Below are 18,879 nucleotides of genomic sequence, written 5' to 3' on the forward strand. Positions count from 1 at the left end.
GATTTAACCAGCTTAGATTCTAAGATCTCAGGAGGCAGAGCTCATATCTACAGACTTATTTGGTGCCAGAAGAAGCAGAAAATCAGGAGCTGAAGAGGTTAAATGCTGTTTGAAAATTAATGGAGAAGGAAGTGAATTTAATTCAAGGCAAAATGGGAATGAGGAAGAGGAGTTACATTGTACCGTTAGGTTTGCTCTGATTAACCACATGTGAACTCCTCCACTGAGAGGTCACAGCATGTCAGTCCATCCACAGAGATAACATTTTACATTTCACAGGCTTTGTGCTGCCTCCTCAGGGGATGTTTGCACACATGGTCACATCTGATTCTCACAACAAGATATCCTGGGAGGCAGGCAGAAGTCCCTTCTCAGGCGGCTGGTGGGGAAGATAAGGTTTAGGAGAAGGACCTGACCTAGTGCGTTAGTGACAAAGTCTAGTGTGAAAACAATCATTTCTCCAGACAATTTTCTCTAAAATTCCTACTCAAATTTACAGCCTGTATTATCACCATGAGAACTTTTAAAATAGGAAAAAAGATAGACATAAAATTTAATTTTGCATTTTATAGTGCTTCAGTCAATGGAACCCTAAAGCCACATATGATCAGCACGAGGCCCTTTCTTTTAAGTACAGCACATTCACAGAGTGCGGGAGACACATCCGGCCACTCCCTGTGGCAGCTGCGAGAACTGCTGCAGGAGGGTTTATGGGAAAGAAGTGCAACTCCCTGTGCTTTCCGACCGGCACAACCCAAGCGTACTGGTTGTTCCATGGCCTGCTCCCGCCACACCAAACACCACTGTCTCTGTTATGTGGCATCTCTGGTCTTGAGAGCTGTTGAAAAGTATATTGTTTCTAAGAATAAAAACACAGATAGAATCCCTTTATTTATTTATAGATGCTGATTTTCAAGGACTCAAAATCACATTTGCCGTCAGCCCCCTTTAGAACACAGGCCTGTCTCTGCAGTGTCCTAAAGAAGTAAGCATTTTTAGTAAACCATATGTGCAAATAAGACACTGAGCAGAAGGGACAGAAGAGGAGACTGTATTTATTCTGTTTGCTGTCACGCGATCATTCTTTAGGCAATCTCTTTGCGGATCTCAATGAAATGGGCACGTGCATACCCACCGCAGTGTAAATGCACACTCTTTGGAAAGACATTTGGCTGATACACCAGGAGCTGCAAACTCAGTCAAACATACTAAGTCCACTCCTAGAGGATCCCCACAAAAAAACATTAGCAGGGAAAGAAGAGCCACATCTAATGGTATAGTAATAGAAAATGCCTAATATAAAGGCTACAACGAACTGCAATTATGGCACAACCTCTCATGGAAAAATGATGTAGCCAATAAGTGATAATGGTGTTATAAACATGGAAACTGTTTAAAGGCTAGTAAGTGAACAAATCAAGGTTCACACCACTGGGAAGAGGGAGTAACAGCCACACAAAGTTTGCACACGACTCAGCAAAGACTAGAAGGGAGTGAGCATGAAAATGGGAAAAAGTTTTGGGAAATGAGTTGTAGTTTACTTTCTCTCAATTTAACTTCCTATAACGTTGCTTCATTTCTTGGGTGATTATTAACAAGCATCTTGAATATGGGAAGGAGAGGATGCACACAACAGCAGGTGTGTGAGGGAGTGGTGACTATTGACTCGGGGCTGCCCCTGTTGGCAGAGTCCAACTGGCACTGGGAGGAAAGCCAGCCGAGGGTGGCAAACAGGGCTCTAGAAAACACCTCGGACCTGCCTTTCTCCCTTTGTCTTCCCAGCTGTGTTCTGCGGAGATCCTGGCGTCCCAGCCGGTGGCAGGAGAGAGGACCGAGGCTTCTCCTACAGGTCGTCCATCTCCTTCTCCTGCCAGCCCCCTCTGGTGCTGGTGGGCTCTCCACGGAGGTTTTGCCAGTCAGATGGGACATGGAGTGGCACCCAGCCCAGCTGCATAGGTGAGAGATGGCCTGGAAAAGAGTGCGCGAGCTAGTGGGCATTCTCCCAAGCTTCTTAAAGCTGGGTGTGAGGTTGAAAATAGCCAGAGTGAGCGTGCTTCCAAGAATCACATAGATGGTGCAGGGGTATGACTCGGGAGGAGATCTTAACAGGTGTGGGAGGCAGGATGTGGCTCCATTTTTCCCTCCTACTGATCATGGGGTCTGTTTCTCTGTTTTGCAACCTAGACCCAACGCTGACCATGTGTGCAGACCCCGGTGTGCCGCAGTTCGGGATACAGAACAATTCCCAGGGATACCAGGTAATGAAGTCAGCCAGGATCTGGCCTTCCTGCCCCCTGTCCCTGTCTATCATTGTCAGCCTCAGGGGCTCAGGGATCTTCCCCAAGACAGCACAGGTGGGAACAAGACCTTGGAAGCTGGAAACAGAAAGTGTTCTGTGTCTTTGAACCATGCCACACGGGAGCAGCCTGCAGAAACAGAAGCACTGACAGCAATCCAAGAAACAGACGCAGAAGAGATTCTCACACAGTGATGCAAACACTTCCTAGCAGCTCCCTGCAGTTGGCGCAGGCAGTTGTGGGAAGACAGAAATGAGTGAGACAGACAGCCTTCTGTCTGCATGACACCAGTACACTCCCTACAGACACAGGGCTCAGAGTGGCAGGAAGGAGCAAGTGCCACACAGCAGGCAGGCTCCATGGGAACATCTCAGAAAGAGCTTCAGGAGGAGGCAGGGATTTGGACAGCCTGGGATGGGATGCTTGGAACAGAGAACAGGAAGCCCGAAAGGTGTATTCAAGACAGGACAATTAGCTGGAGCCTGAGATGCACCCAGGAAAAATGGCACAATGCAATCCAGCCAAGGAGTGTGACTTATTCAGCCAATCTGTGTTAATGTAACAAATATTTACTGCCATAAACTTTCCAGGTGCTAGGAATGCGGTGGGAACAAGACAGGCTAGGTGCCCACTCTAAGAAGGTCTCCAGCTGGGACAATAAAACAGGATAACTTCTGAGAGCAGTAACCCTACCCACCATCTAACAGCAAGGGGTGTGACAGGGTGGGCTGCTGTTTTAGGGAGAGTGGTGAGGGAGGAGCTTCAAATTGAGCTGTGGCCTCCGGATTGAGAAGAGCCAGCCCTGTGCAGAGTGGGGTAGGCATCCCTGGCAGGGGAAGTGGCCAGTGCAAAGGGGCACCAATGTGGGGGAGCACTTCGCAGCTTGACGGAATAGAAAGCAGGCAAGCCAGCGAGTCCAGAGCAGTGTGAGCGGAGGAGGAGATGTAGCTGGGGAGCAAGGCAAGGTTTGAAAACAACTGGGCACCGTCTGTTAAAGTTAAATAGTCACACAGTCTGCAAACCAGAAGCTCCATTCCTGGAAACTAACCCCAGAGAAACCCTTGCATATATTACCAAGATCTGAGAAAAACTGTGAAGTCACCGCAGTGACAATGAATGCAGGACTACATTCCCGCATTGAAACAGATCTACACTAAGTGGGTGAATCTTAGAAACATTGTATCAGATGATAAGGTGGAATGATGCTATTTCTATAAAGATGAAAACTAGGAAGGACTTATGATTAGAGATATATGTGCATATGTGTGATAGAATTATTTTTTAACAAAGCAAGGAAATTAAAAACACAAAATTCAAGATAGTGGTTACTGCTGACGGGGAGCCGAGGAGCAAGGAACAATGGGGCAGGGAAAGACGCAGAGAGTAACAAGTGTGATGCTAACATTAATGTGTCCAATTTCTTACAATAATTCCTTTCCATGTACATTCCATATATTCTTTTGCATGCATCAAATAGCAAGTAATAATTTTTTATAAAAGAAAAAGCCATGGGTCAGGTCACCTAGGGCCACTGAGGCCATGGTAAACATTTTGGATTTTATTCTAAATGTTACAGGAAACCATTTGAAAGGGACTGTGATCCATCATTTGAATGCTGCTTAGAGAGTGAATAATGGGGGGTTAGAACGAAGGAACCTGGACAAGTAGGACATTGCTGCTGTGGCTCGGGGAGAAGGGCGAGGTAGTGACAGTGACACAGAGAAAAGTGAAGGGGTCAGGATGGACTGTGGAGGCAGAACCAAGACAACATGCGGATGGATTGCCTTGAAGGTTTTGATCGGCACACCTGGATGGACAGAGGGGCCATTGCTGAATGATAGTATGAAATTCCAGAAGAAGTGGAAGGGCCTGGAGGAAGGGAGTGGAAGTCAAGTGTTTCACTTGGCATTGGAATTTTGCTCCCATAGGTAAAAGGGACATGCGAGTGTTTCCGGCTGGGAAACTGGGACATCGGAGTTGCCACTTAGGAAGCCACCATGCAGAGGGCAGAGGGAGAGATGGAGCTGGTGGCTGCAGGGGTGTTGCATGGGACAGTGAGGGTTGGTGGACATGGGAGTGGGGGGAGGGACAAATGATCAGAGGTAGAGATGGTAGCAGGGTGGTGAATCTGCCCAACAGATATTCACTAAGCAAGTGCCAGCTTCTTTGTGGAAGCTCTCTATAAGGAGACAAGTCTCCCTTAATTTGTAGACTCATGGAAGAGACACACACAAGTCATGATTCTGTGTTGGACAGTGCATCCCATTTTATAAAAGGCTTTCAAATCCAGCACTGCATTTGAGTGTCATGACACTGTGCTGTAGGCATGGTGGGGCTGGTAGTCCCTCATTCTGCATGGGAAGACTCGGGCATCGAGTTCTCAGCAACGTGTCATTCCCTGAGCAAACATCGAAGCTGGAAGTCAGACCAGGGTCTTCTGATTCTGAGTCAGGCATCTGTCCGCCACAGCAGAGCATGCTCCGTCTGAGAAGAGCACTGCTCTGGCCTGGGGCTTGGGTAAGGGCCAGTGGAAGAGGTACAACAGCTGCCTCAAAGGGTAAATAATATTTAACCAGACAGAGAAGTGGGAGGAAGTTTCAGGTGGAGGCAAGGGTGTGGTAGGAGCTGGGTGATGGGAAACTAAGTAGTCAAGTGACAGGGTATGAAGCATCACTCACTAGGAGGGGATGAAGGAAGCTTCCATTCTCCCCACAGGTTGGAAGCACAGTGCTCTTCCGTTGTCAGAAAGGTTACCTGCTTCAGGGTTCCACCACCAGGACCTGCCTCCCCAACCTCACGTGGAGCGGAACCCCACCCGACTGTGTCCGTGAGTGCAGACTTCCCCTGTACCTTGACAGTTCCTCTCGGCAACACATTACCTCCCCCAGCTGGGCACCCGGATGCTCAAATGCTCTGAATGACAAGGAGCTCATGTCTGGGACCGATATGGCTTTCTTTGTAGTCCTTATCCCTTGGGGCCTCATGGAAGACATTTCCAAACAAAAGCCTTTCTGATATTTGAAGGCAATTCCTATGCCTTAACAAAAAAGAAAGAACTTTCCAGTGGCACCAAAAACTCACTGCTACAAGGTCGCCCCTCATAAAGGATTTCAGGCTTTTGACCATAATTACTCCTCTTTCCCCAGGAAGAGTGCTACAGGCCCCCCAGGGATGACTAAGCCAGGATCCATGTCATCTCCATCCTGGTCATAAGTCTAGACCTCAAGGCTGGGGTTGGGGGTTAGTTTTGGGAAGGGGATGGGAGACATGAAAGGGGCCTAGAGGAGAAAGGAAGGGGATGTTCCATGTAGGAACAGGAATAATCCAAAAGACCTCCTAAAGACCCTAATCTCCCAGGTCCAACACTGTCTTTTCTCTCACCCAGCCCACCACTGCAAGCAGCCAGAGACGCCATCCCATGCCAACGTTGGGGCCCTGGACTTGCCCTCTATGGGCTACACACTCCTTTATTCCTGCCAGGAGGGGTTCTCCCTCAAGGGTGGCTCTGAGCACCGCACCTGCAAAGCAGATGGCAGCTGGACGGGCAAACCACCCATCTGCCTGGGTGAGTGTGCCCACTTGGCAAACCTTTCCAGGGTGGGAGGCCAAAGGTGACAGCTGAGCTTGAGTGGAAGACAGCAAAAGAGAGGGAAGGAATATAATGTCCAGGAGCTGGATCCTGCTTCTGAGTTTCTGAGGTATTACGCCTCTAGGAGATGAAACCAGAGCAGTCCCGAGGGACACATAGTGAGGCCATCACAAGTTTTATTTTGCTTCCTTCTGCCTGGGTATAAAGATTGATTGGTTGGTTGTTGATTGGTTGGTTGGTTGGTTGATTTGAGAGAGAGAGAGAGAGAGAGAGAGAGTGTGTGTGTGTGTGTGTGTGTGCGTGCATGCACGGTGCATCTCCTTCTCTCTTTCTCTAAAAAAAAAAAAAAAAAAAAGGTAGACTTACCTTAAAAAAATAATTGTTTTGTAGCCTAACATATGATCTGTCCTGGAGAATGTTCTATGTGCACTTGAGTAGAGTTCATCTAATCTACTATGTAAGTTAGGCCCAGTGTTTCCTTATTTATTTGCTGTCTGGATGTTCAATCTGTGGTTGAAAGGTAGGTATTGAAGTCCCCTGCCATTACTGTGTTGCTATTTCTTGTTTGTTTTTTGTCTTCTTTTGTCCATTCAGCCACTCTCTGTGTTTGGATTAGAGAATTTAGTCCATTTACATTTAAAGTAATTTTTTATAAGTATGGACTTCCCGTTGCCATTTTCTTTTTTTTTTTTTTTTTTTCTGGCTGCTTTGTAGTTCCTAGTTCCTTTCTTCTTTCCTTACTCTCTTCCTTTGGAATTTGATAAGTTTCTGTAGTGGTATGTTTTGATTCCTTTCTCTTTACCTTGGGTGTATCCACTAAAGGTTTTGTGTTTACCATGAGGCTTACCTAAAACATCTTTTACTTACAACAGTCTTTTTAAAGCAAGTAACAACTTGGGGCCTGGGTAGGTCAGTCAGTTAAGCAACTGACTCTTAGTCTCGGCTCAGATCTTGACTCAGGTCTCGATCTCAGGGTCATGAGTTAAAGCCCCACACAGGGCTCTGCACTGGGCATGGAGCCTATTTATGTTTGTTTGTTTGTTTGTTTGTTTAATTTTATTTTATTTTTTCAGTGTTCCAAGATTTATTGTTTATGCACCACACCCAGTGCTCCATGCAATACGTGCCCTCCTTAATACCCACCACCAGGCTCACCTAACTCCCCACCCCTCTCCCCTCCAAAACCCTCAGTTTATTTTTCAGAGTCCAAAGTCTTTCATGCTTCATCTCCCCTTCCAATTTCCCCCAATTCACTTTTCCTTTCCTTCTCCTAATGTCCTCCATGTTATTCCTTATGTTCCACAAGTAAGTGAAACCATATGATAATTGGCTTTCTCTGCTTGACTTATTTCACTCAGCATAATCTCCTCCAGTTCCATCCATGTTGATACAAAAGTTGGGTATTCATCCTTTCTGATGGAGGCATCATACTCCATTTTGTATATGGACCATATTTTCTTTATCCATTCATCTGTTGAAGGACATCTTGGCTCTTTCTACAGTTTGGCAATTGTGGTCATTGCTGCTATGAACATTAGGGTATAGATGGCCCTTCTTTTCACTACATCTGTATCTTTGGGGTAAATACGCAGTAGTGTAATTGTAGGGTCATAGGGTAGTTCTATTTTTAATTTCTTAAGGAGTATCCACACCGTTTTCCAAAGCGGTTGCACCAACTTGCATTCCCACCAACAGTATAAGAGGGTTCCCCTTTCTCCACATCCTCTCCAACATTTGTAGTTTCCTGTCCTGTTAATTTTGGTCATTCTAACTAGTATAAGGTGGTATCTCAAGGTGGGTTTGATTTGAATTTCCCTGATGGCTAATGATGATGAACATTTTTTCATGTGTCTGTTAGCCATTTGTATGTCTTCTTTGGAGAAGTGTCTGTTCATGTCTTCTGCCCATTTTTTGACATGATTATCTGTTTTGTGTGTGTTGAGTTTGAGAAGTTCTTTATAGATCTTGGATATCAGTCCTTTGTCTGTACTGTCATTTGCAAATATCTTCTCCCATTCTGTGCATTGCCTCTTTATTTTGTTGATTGTTGCCTTTGCTGTGCAGAAGTTTTGATCTTGGTGATGTCCCAAAAGTTCATTTTCACTTTTGTTTCCTTTGCCTTTGGAGACATGTCTTGAAAGAAGTTACTGTGGCCAATGTTGAAGAGGTTACTGCCTATGTTCTCCTCTAGGATTTTAATAGAGTCCTGCCTCAAGTTGACGTCTTTTATCCATTTTGAATTTGTCTTTGTGTATGGTATAAGAGAATGGTCAAGTTTCATTCTTCTATACATAGCTGTTCAATTTTCCCAGCACCATTTATTGAAGAGACTGTCTTTTTTCCACTGTATGTTTTTTCCTGCTTTGTCAAAGATTAGTTGACCATAGAGTTGAGGGTCTATATCTGGATTCTACTCTGTTCCACTGGTTTATGTGTTTGTTTTTGTGCCAGTACCATGCTGTCTTGGTGATCACAACTTTGTAGTAAAGCTTAAAATCAGACAACATGATGCCCCCAGTTTTGTTTTTCTTTTTCAGTATTTCCTTAGCAATTCAGGGTCTTTTCTGGTTCCATACAAATTTTAGGATTGTTTGAAAAACGCCAGTGGAATTTTGATTGGGACGGCATTGAAAGTATAGATTTCTCTGGGCAATATAGACATTTTAACAATGTTTCTTCTTCCAATCCATGAGCATGGAATACTTTTCCATCTTTTTGTGTCTTCTTCAATTTCTTTCATGAGTTTTCTGTAGTTCCTTGAATACAGATCCTTTACCTCTTTGGTTAGGTTTATTCCCAGGTATCTTATGGTTCTTGGTGCTATAATAAATGGAATCAATTCTCTAATTTCTCTTTCTATGTTTTCATTGTTAGTGTATAAGAAAGCAACTGATTTCTGTGCATTGATTTTCCTGCCACATTACTGAATTGCTGTATGAGTTCCAGTAGTATGGGAGCAGGGTCATTTGGGTTTTCCATATAAAGTATCATGTCATCTGCGAAGGGAGAGAGTTTGACTTCTTCTTTGCCAATTTGAATACCTTTTATTTCCTTTTGTTTTCTGATTACTATTGCTAGGACTTCAAGTACTATGTTGAACACCAGTGGCAAAAATGGGCATCCTTGTCATGTTCCTGATCTCAAAGGGAAGGCTGTCAGCTTTTCCCCATTGAGAATGATATTTGCTGTGAGTTTTTCATAGATAGATTTTATGAAGTTGAGGAATGTTCCCTCAATCCCTGTACTTTAAAGAGTTTTAATCATGAACAGATGCTGTATTTTGTCAAATGCTTTTTCTGCATCAATTGAGAGGACTATGTGGTTCTTCTCTCTTCTCTTACTGATTTGTTCTATCACATTGATTGATTTGTGAATGTTGAACCACCCTTACATCCCAGGGATAAATCCACCTGGTCATGGTGGATAATCTTTTTATTCTACTATTGGATCCTAGTTAGGATCTTGTTGAGAATCTTGGCATCCATATGCATCACGGATATTGGTCTGAAATTCTCCTTTTTGATGGAGTCTTTGCATGGAGCTTATTTAAAAATAAGTAAATTAAATAAATGTATAAGCAAATAAATAAAGCAAATAACAATTTAATTTGAATACATACAAAAGCCCTACATTTTTAGACTCCCTTCCTACATTTTTTGTTTTTGATGTCATAGTGGACATCTTTTTATACCATATATTCATTAACAAATTATTACAGTTCTAGTTTTGAGTTTTTTGGATTTTTTTAAGTAAGCTTCACACCCAGCATGGACCCCAGTTTGAGGCTTGACCTCATCACCCTAAGATCAAGACCTGAGCTGAGATCAAGAGTCAGATGTTTAACCGACTGAGCCACACAGGTTCCCCTGCAGTTGTAGTTATTTTTAACACTTTTGTCTTTTAATCTTTAAACTAGAGTTATAACTTATTCACCCACTGCAGTTACAATATTAGAGTATTCTGAATTTAACCATCTATTTATCTATATCAGTGAGTTTTACAGTTCCCTACACTTCTGTATTGATACTTTCTTCTACTTGAACTCCTGCCATTGAACCATGTGTAGCTGTACATTCAGTGTGTCCATAGCAGGAGGGGAATTTAGGAGCCTCTTATTTCGCCATCTTGGTCCAGAGTCTCTTCAAGAGTCATTTACATATCTAGAATATAAGACTCTTATCAGATACAAAATTTGTACATATTTTTCCCATTTTATGAGTTGTCTTTCACTTTCTTTTCTTAAAATTTACAAGTACATTCTCCTTTATTTCACTCATCACTGGAAATGAAATTAGACTGTCACATTTCAAGCTCCATTTTAACACAGCCCTGTGTTAAATTTTTTTTCTTTTGTTTTCAAATGGAGTTTTTTTGCAGCCTTATTGAGATATAATTAATATATAAAATGCACATATTTAATATATACAACTTGATGAGTTTGGATCTTTTCACCTTCTTTTGGTGTCCTTTTAAGCACAAATGTCTTTAATTTTAATGAACTCCGATTTATCTATATTTTCTTTGCTCATGGTTTCATATCATACCATTGCCAAATCCAAGGTCATGAAAACTTATGTCTATTTTTTTCTAAGAGTTTTATAGTTTTAGCTCTTATATTTAGGTCTTTTTTTTTAGTTTGTGGGGTTTTTTGTTGGAGGGGGAGTAGTTGTTTGGGGTCCAAATTCATTCCTTTGCATGTCCCAGCTCCATTTGTTGGAAAGACTATTCTTCACTATTCTTCTTTGAATTGTCTTGGCACCCTTTGACCATAAAGGCATCATTTGACCATTTGGCATCATTTGACCATAAATATGTGAGCTTATATCTGGATCCTCAGTTTTATCCATTAATCTGTATAACTGCCTCTATGACATCACCACCATTCTGATTACAGTAGCTTTGTAGTAAGTTTTGAAGTTGAGAATTGTACTTCCTCGGTTTTGTTCTTCTTTTTCAAGATTGTTTTGGCTCTTCTGATCCCCTTTTACTTCTATATAAATTTTAGGATGGGATTGTGAAATTCTGCAAAACAGACAGCTAGGATTTTGACAGGGGTTGCGGTAAATGTGTAGGTTAGATTGGGGAGTGTTGCCATCTGAACAGTATTAAGTCTTCCAATTCATGAGCATGGGATGTCTTTCCATCTATTTAGATCTTTAATTCCTTCTAACAATGGTTTATCATTTTCATTATACACGTCTTGCAGTTCCTTGGTCACATTTAGTCTTAAGTATTTTATTGTTTTTGATGCTATTATATACCTGTATATAAAAGTACAAAATGCTTTAGATGCAGTTGAATTTCAATTTGACCCCTTACTGTGTGATCTTTGGCAAGCCTCTTCATTTCTCTGCCTCTTAATGAGTTTGTCTTCTATAAAATGGAGATAATAGTACTCTGTACCTCACAGTTTTGAGAGCAGAAGTAAATGAAATAATGTGAATAACATGGCCTAGCACAGCTTCTGGCCCATAAGCTTTCTCCCTCCTACTCCCTTTATCTTATAAAACCTATAAAGACATTTTCTTCATAAAAGTACTTTGAGTCACTGTGGAAAATTTCTCCACAGCCTTCTGTACAGTAGCTGCCCTGTGGAGTCAGAAGGACTGTGCTCAAAATCAAGCCTCCTCAAGAAAATAGTAGGGAGAGTTTGCCCTTCCTTGAGGCAGATATTTCTGTTGTTTCTGTACCAAAGAAGAAAAGATATTAACACTGCCTAACTGTGACCTTCATGTTCATAACCTCATACCTCATTTATTCAGTGTAGCCATGTGAGGTATGTTTCAGTATTTTCCCACATTTCCAGTAAGGAGATGGAGACTCAGGGGTAAAGTGACCAGTCAAGGTCATACATCATGAAGTAGCTGCTGGGACCCGAACCGGCAGTGTCTAACTCAGGCCCAGGGCTTCTGACTTTGCCTGTGAGGGCTAATCATCTTTTTTACTCCCCACACACAAGTGCACTACTGAATTCAGCTGTAGACTGATGCGTATAGAAACTGCTGTGAAAGGGGTGACAGCCTCGGGCATGGCCAGCTACTAGTAATCTCCATAACCTTTTATGATCTCTGAAATTGCTTAGAGAATCATCAGCGAGCCAGGGGTGAAAGTAATGGTGGAAGTACTGATCAGAAGGAGGCCCAAGGCCAGGGCCCAGATGTTCAGGCTCTTGGTGGCGGAGACATAGGGCAGGGCCCCGGTCACATCACCTGCCACCTTCGCTCCCTAGGCTTCACAGAGTAGGCGAATACAAGGAAGCCCAGACTGTGTTGAGTGGGGACTGGATGATGTGATCGGACATGGACGTCTTGCTGTGGGTGTTGATCGTGGGGGGTAGCCAGAGGAGCCAAGCCCTGGGGCACCCCAAGTGCAGCCCCCTCATGCTCCTCCTTGAGCATCTCTTATGCTGGAAGCGATACTGGTGTGGATGGCCAGAGAAGCAGCACTTGGAATTGTGGTTCATGGTGCAAGACAGAGCAATTGTTTCGGGCTTTAGTCTTAATATCATCACACCGAGGGAAGGGAGCATACCACTCAAAGCCCCACCAGACCTCAAAGAGTTCGCTTTTGATTGGTGGAGGGTCCTCCTTCATGCCAGGCATCTGGGAGGAAAGCAGAGTCTGGGACAGGGCTTTTAAACCTAGGGTCATCAATAGGGGATGTTCCACAGATCTAGGTACAAGGTTGGCAAAATAGCTTTATTTTCCTTTACCTCTTGCTGAAATTTAACACTTGCTTTAATTTAAAACGTAGACCAAAACCCATAGTAGTGTTAATGATACCTGTGGCTTTGTCATCAGTAAAAAAATTGCAAGATTTTCATATTATATTACAGTTGTCACTGACATCATGAAATATTGCTTATATTTCTGACTACTTCAAGGATATGGTAGTGACTGGACCTGCTTCTATATTCTGTTATTTAATGCAGTGATAAAGGATCACATATCTACCTGCATTCTAATTCTTTGTTTAAAATATCAATGACTATAATTGATAAAATGGATTTCCTTTTAACTCATTATGCTTTATTTTCCCGAGAGGGGTCCATAGCATCTATCAGACCACCAAAGTATCCACTCCCCCATCTAACAGGATAAATCCAAAACAAGATCTCAGAGAGCCCACTGACCTAGTGTCAGAGAGGTGCCCATTATTTTTCCAATGGAGTGTGGACCAGAGGCTAAACCTATGTTGTTCTATTGTCTTTCCCCAGCAGAGGTCCGGCCTAGTGGGAGACCCATCAACACTGCCCGGGAGCCACCACTCACCCAAGCTTCCGGTAGGTATGATCCAGATCTTCGGCTCAGGAAACTAGTGTTGATTCCTTTACCTAGTCACCCAGAAACATGCACATGACTTTCCAAGTACTCAGTGAAAGGGTGTGAAACTGTCTACAGAGCCAAACAGATCCTCCCACCCACTACCCTCCCCTGACAAACTTAAGGAGGAAGTGAGCCTGAAGGAAACAGAAACCTCATCCAGAAGAGGCCAAAGCCTTCCAGAAACACAACCAGAGCTCTGAGCTCTGGAACCATTGATTACCACAAACCACTCCCCCACCACCACCTCAGCACAGGACTGGCCCATGTGTAGTCATACAGATACAGAGATCCAAGTCCTACAAAGGGAACTTCCTGGAAATGGTTACTTTTTTTAACACAGGTATTGTTTCTTTTAAAGGGCAATGTCCAGAACTGGACACATAACTATAAGTGTGGCCCGACCAATGCAAAATTATTATAGACTATCGTATCTTTTTTTTTTTTGGTCTGAATTATTTTATTTAACAGAATATTTTCAAAGTTCATCTACATTGTACCATGTATCAATACACTATTTTTCTTTTTTTCTTTTTTCTTTTTTTTTTAGTGTTCCGAGATTTGTTGTTTATGCACCACACCCAGGGCTCCATGCAATATGTGCCCTCCTTAATACCCACCACCAGGCTCACCCAACACCCCACCCACCTTCCCTCCAAAACCCTCAGTTTGTTTCTTGGAGTCCACAGTCTCTCATGGTTCATCTCCCCCTCCAATTTCCCCCAATTCACTTTTCCTTTCCTTCTCCTAATGTCCTCCATGTTATTCCTTATGTTCCACAAGTAAGTGAAACCATATAATAATTCTCTTTCTCTGCATGACTTATTTCACTCAGCATAATCTCCTCCAGTCCCGTCCATGTTGATACAAAAGTTGGGTATTTATGCTTTCTGATGGAGGTGTAATACTCCATTGTGTATAAGGACCACATCTTCTTTATCCATTCGTCTGCTGAAGGGCATCTTGGCTCTTTCCACAGTTTGGCAATTGTGGCCATTGCTGCTATGAACATTAGGGTACAGATGGCCCTTCTTTTCACTACATCTGTATCTTTGGGGTAAATACCCAGTAGTGTAATTGTAGGGTCCTAGGGTAGCCCTATTTTTAATTTTTTGAGGAATCTCCACACTGTTCTCCAAAGTGGCTGCACCAACTTGCATTCCCACCAACAGTGTAAGAGGGTTCCCTTTCTCCACATCCTCTCCAACACTTGTTGTGTGCTGTCTTGTTGATTTGGGCCATTCTAACTGATGTAAGTTGGTATCTCAATGTGGCTTTGATTTGAATTCCCCTGATGGCTAATGATGAACATTTTTTCATGTGTCTGTTAGCCATTTGTATGTCTACTTTGGAGAAGTTAGTCTATGATATACTTTTTTGAACTTTATACTTTTACTTACCACATTAGCATGTGTGTTATGTAAGAAGGAAACCAGAGTTGGCATCATACTCTGCTCAAGTTCGATTCTGGATCACAAGAGGATCAGAGTACTCCACCATCCTCTCCCATGTTTGGCTTTGGAGAAAACAATCTCAATGAGTGAACTGGGATCAGCCACCAGGTGGCCTCAATCCCTCTCACATCTGTTTCTCAATTCCTCCAGTTCCTGGGGATGTTTTTGCCAAGAACTCCCTATGGAAAGGGGCCTATGAGTACCAGGGGAAGAAGCAGCCAGCCATGCTCAGAGTGACTGGCTTCCAGGTTCTCAACAGCAAGGTCAACGCCACCATGATTGACCACAGTGGTGTGGAGGTGCACTTGGCTGGTAAGGAGCAGGCCACCCCTATAAAAACCCGGGTGTGGTAGGGGTGGGCAGGCACACGCCCTCTACAAGGACAAGTCTACTGTCATTGCATCCTCATGTCCTGGGGACACTAGTTTGATGGGCAGGAGAAGGAGAAACTGTTCATCTTTGTCTGCATGATAAAATCATCAGGGACTAAGAGGAAGTAGTTAGATGGCAAACATTAATAACTTGAATTGAAGGAGGACTCTTAAGTAAAGAGAAAATAGACAAAAATCCCAAAAACTGAACCAAAAATAGGGACAGAGAATTCCCAGAAAACAAAATAGTCAATAAAGCAAAGAAAAAATATTTTTCAGTAGTAATAAAAAAAAAACTAAAAGTAAACAGAAAATGTCATTTTCCACTTATCCAACTAAGATTTTTTTTTTAAGTGGTAAAACATTAGTGCTGGTCAAGGTCCAATGAAGACAGTAATGCAGTTTGTGTTAAGATCTTTGAAAATTATTGAACCCATTAATTATTTTTCTAAGAATTTTTATCATAAAATGCTATAGCTATGGAGAGAGTCAAACATTCCTGAATAAAGGATGTTCACATTAAATGGCTATCTGTATTACATAAAAACCATGAAGAGAAAATTGTCCAAAAATAACAAAATGGACATTTACTTGTAATACATCTGATAGATAAAATAGTATGCTAGTTTGGGGGCAAATGGACCTACCCTAGTGCATTTATAATGTGACCCCAGGTTTTAAAGGAAAAATTGTATTCATAAGAAAGAAAACAGGGGGGCACCTGGGTGGTCAGTTAAGTGTCTGCCTTCCGCAGGTCAAGATCCCATCGGCGCCCTGCTCTGCGGGGCGTCCGCTTCTCCCTCTCCCTCTGCAGCATCTCCCACATGTACACTCTCTCCTACTCTCTCCCTCTCATATAAATAAGATCTTAAAAAGAGAAAGAATATTGGAAATAATTCCACCAAAAGGTTAACAGGGGTATTTCTTAGTGATATCAGAAATGATTTGTTTTTCCTCCCTGCATCTCTGCATTTTCCACAATTTCTTTGATTTTCAGTCTTTTTGTAATCAGAAAAACTAAATCTCTCAGAAAAGCATTTCTGGAAAAGACGGACAGGTAAAGGAATGCATGAGTGAATGGATGTGGACATTAACACACAGCCCACACACAATCATATCCACGCATTCGTGTGAGCACGTGCACACATACCACTGAACAGTAGGGTTCGCTCATTTGCTGTAAGGCAGAGTCGTGAAGACATTCACAGAAGCCCACATACATGCCTCATGCAATCCTGCACTCATGAAATCGTAAGGCATATTCCTGCGTTCACAGACACATTAACATATGCAAAATCATATTCACTTTATTCTGACATGTGCATGTGTTAGTAGGGTCACAAACACAGGTCAGCAATCCAGTTGTCGGTAACACACATGCGCATACTCTGTATCCTCACGATCAGCCCACACAAACTCACAGGCAACACTATACTTACCTCCTGGCCGTCGTGCATGCCATGTTTACATCAACCTCAACACGTGAAATCCCATGTACATGCAGATTTGAGCTTGTGTGTTTTTCCAGATCTTTCCTGTACTCTCTGAATTTCCTTTTCCCAGGAATTTACAAGAAAGAAGATTTCCATCTCCTGCTCCAGGTTTCCCAGATTACAGGCCCTGTGGAGATCTTTGTGAACAAGTTCAAAGATGATCACTGGGCTTTAGATGGGCATGTAAGTGCTGCAGAATCTCAGTCCTTGACCTTCCCATGCCCTTGCTCCATCCCTGAGTCCCAGATGACAGGCAGGGAATCGAGGAGAGAGATGGAGATGCATAGGACCAACATGGAAACTTGGGAGGGTGTTTTAGGGGCCAGGATTGGAATCAAGGGAGTCCTCATCTGCTAGTGAAATAGGTAAAGGAAAAGATAGGAGGCCAGGAGGCTGAGTGTCCAGAGGGCCAACACATCTGAGTGATATGGAGTAGGGTCTGGTGTTTGAGCAGAAAGCAAGGAACCAGAACAGCAGTGTAAGAGTGAATTCAAGCAAGCAGGAGGTAATGGTGTGGTGCTGGGATATGGGACAACGTCCTAGATGACTACTTCAAATATCCACTCACAATGGAGGATGTGGGTTCCAGATGACTTAGCACAGCTGTGAGACAGAACATGGAGGAGGAGATGCGGCTTTCTTGCCTTCCTTGTGGGAAAGCCTTACTGCATTCTAGGCCATTCTTAAGGCAGAAGGCAGATCCACAATGATGTACTCTGCCAGTACCTTCCAATCTCACATGGGGGGGGGGTGGATTTCAGCATCATGTCACATGTCACACCTGTGGCTCCCAGTCTCGGGTTGCTGATGCTGGGCATGGAAGGGTAGGAAGGAGGGAGAGGTTGTGCGGCCAGAATAGCAGAGAGCTGAGAAATCAGGGTGCATCTGCAGGGTCAAGACAGATGAGTCGAGAAGACTCAGATCCCCAGCTACCGCCTGAAATCAGTAGCTATTGGAACTGTGATGAACCATCCAAAGTTCGTTAAGTCTGTCGGGTACGCTTTAATCACGGCTCAGTGGCTCCAGGCGCTGTTGGCAGTCATTTTCATCACAGTGATAATGGCAGGCAGCTCTCTAGGCCCAGAAGTGGTCCAAGTGCCTTCTGTGCATGAATGGGCGCAGGCCTCGCCGCCACCCCACACACAGGCACCTTTGTCACTCCTGCCTGACAAATGAGAGGCCCACACAGATTAAGTGATGGGACCAGTAGCTGAGGAAGCCCCTTCCTGCCGCCTACAAACCTGCCCCACCTCCACACCGCAGTCCCGGCGTCACCAGAGTCTGACAGTGCACGCCAAGAGGACATGTGGCTCTGCCTGACGTGCCCTCATCTCACGGCCTCTGCTCTCACCTTCGCAGGTCTCCTCAGAGTCCCCCGGAGCCACATTCATCTACCAAGGCTCAGTCAAGGGCCAAGGCTTTGGGCAGTTCGGCTTTCAAAGACTTGGTAACTAGCATCTGCCCCAGGAAGGGAAACACTTGTATCCTCGGGGGAGGGGGGGGTAGAAGAGTGAAGTTCAACAGCCAAATCCAGGGGTTCTTAACCATTTGGGGGTTGCGGCCGCCTTTGAGATTCTGATAAATACTGTGGAGTATGTCCCCGGAAACAAGCACATACACATAATAGCCTCAACCTTTGCCACACAGTCTCCTGGCCAGGCCTGGAGTTGAGAGCCCCAGCTTAAGGGACACTAGGTCTCAAATACAGCCCCCATCCCTTGGGCACCACCCAGACATCCCAAAGCATGGAGATGTGGGGTTCTCCGGGATGCCTTTACTCACAGTGGCCTTCCCTCCCCAAGCAGTCCGGAAAGCTGGTTCTCCCCTGGCATCTTTATCCAGTCGGCTACCGTCATCGACATTTAGTCTCCTTCCTTCAGAGATTCCCCTTTACCCAGAGCCTCAGACCCTAGTTGGGGGAGGGCCCCTGGTTTCTCTGAGGTGGTGGGAGGGGAGACAGGAGGCAGTCATGGGCGCTCAAGAGCCAGCTTTATGTACCCAGGTGCTGACACCACCATGCCCACAGGCCCTGCCTGCACTTCCTCGCAGCTCAGACCTTCCGGAAGCTTCTCCTTGTCTTAGCGGAAATCCACTTCCCTGTCATTCCCACTCTCCTCCACTAGGGGAGATCTTAGCTCGCCCTTGTGAGGAGCAAGGAGTGAGATCTCTTCCCTAGAGCAGCCCTTCAAGTTCCTGCAGACAGTTCCCCCGCCCCTCAGACTGACACACCAGGGAGAACTCAGAAGCTGGAGTTCTCGTTCTGACTTCGCAACTGACTCCCTGTCCCCTGGGACAGAACTGTCCCCTCTTGGAGCCTCCACCCCGGGTGAGGAGGGCCACTTAACGTTTGTCC

General features: G+C 44.2%; 1 protein-coding gene across 1 annotated transcript in view; it reads left to right on the forward strand.

Annotated features, from left to right (window-relative positions):
- LOC123926444 (CUB and sushi domain-containing protein 2-like) overlaps positions 1-18,879 on the forward strand; it is a 596,474-nt gene that overhangs the window by 572,286 nt on the left and 5,309 nt on the right. The window contains exons 61-68 of the mRNA XM_045980312.1: positions 1,783-1,956; positions 2,185-2,258; positions 5,013-5,124; positions 5,683-5,862; positions 13,103-13,168; positions 14,813-14,974; positions 16,597-16,709; positions 17,886-17,973. Of these exons, the coding sequence (XP_045836268.1) occupies positions 1,783-1,956; positions 2,185-2,258; positions 5,013-5,124; positions 5,683-5,862; positions 13,103-13,168; positions 14,813-14,974; positions 16,597-16,709; positions 17,886-17,973 (969 nt within the window). The remainder of the gene's footprint in view (positions 1-1,782; positions 1,957-2,184; positions 2,259-5,012; positions 5,125-5,682; positions 5,863-13,102; positions 13,169-14,812; positions 14,975-16,596; positions 16,710-17,885; positions 17,974-18,879) is intronic.

The sequence above is a fragment of the Meles meles genome, chromosome 1 (genome assembly GCF_922984935.1).
Source record: "Meles meles chromosome 1, mMelMel3.1 paternal haplotype, whole genome shotgun sequence".
NCBI classification, from domain to species: Eukaryota; Metazoa; Chordata; class Mammalia; order Carnivora; family Mustelidae; genus Meles; species Meles meles.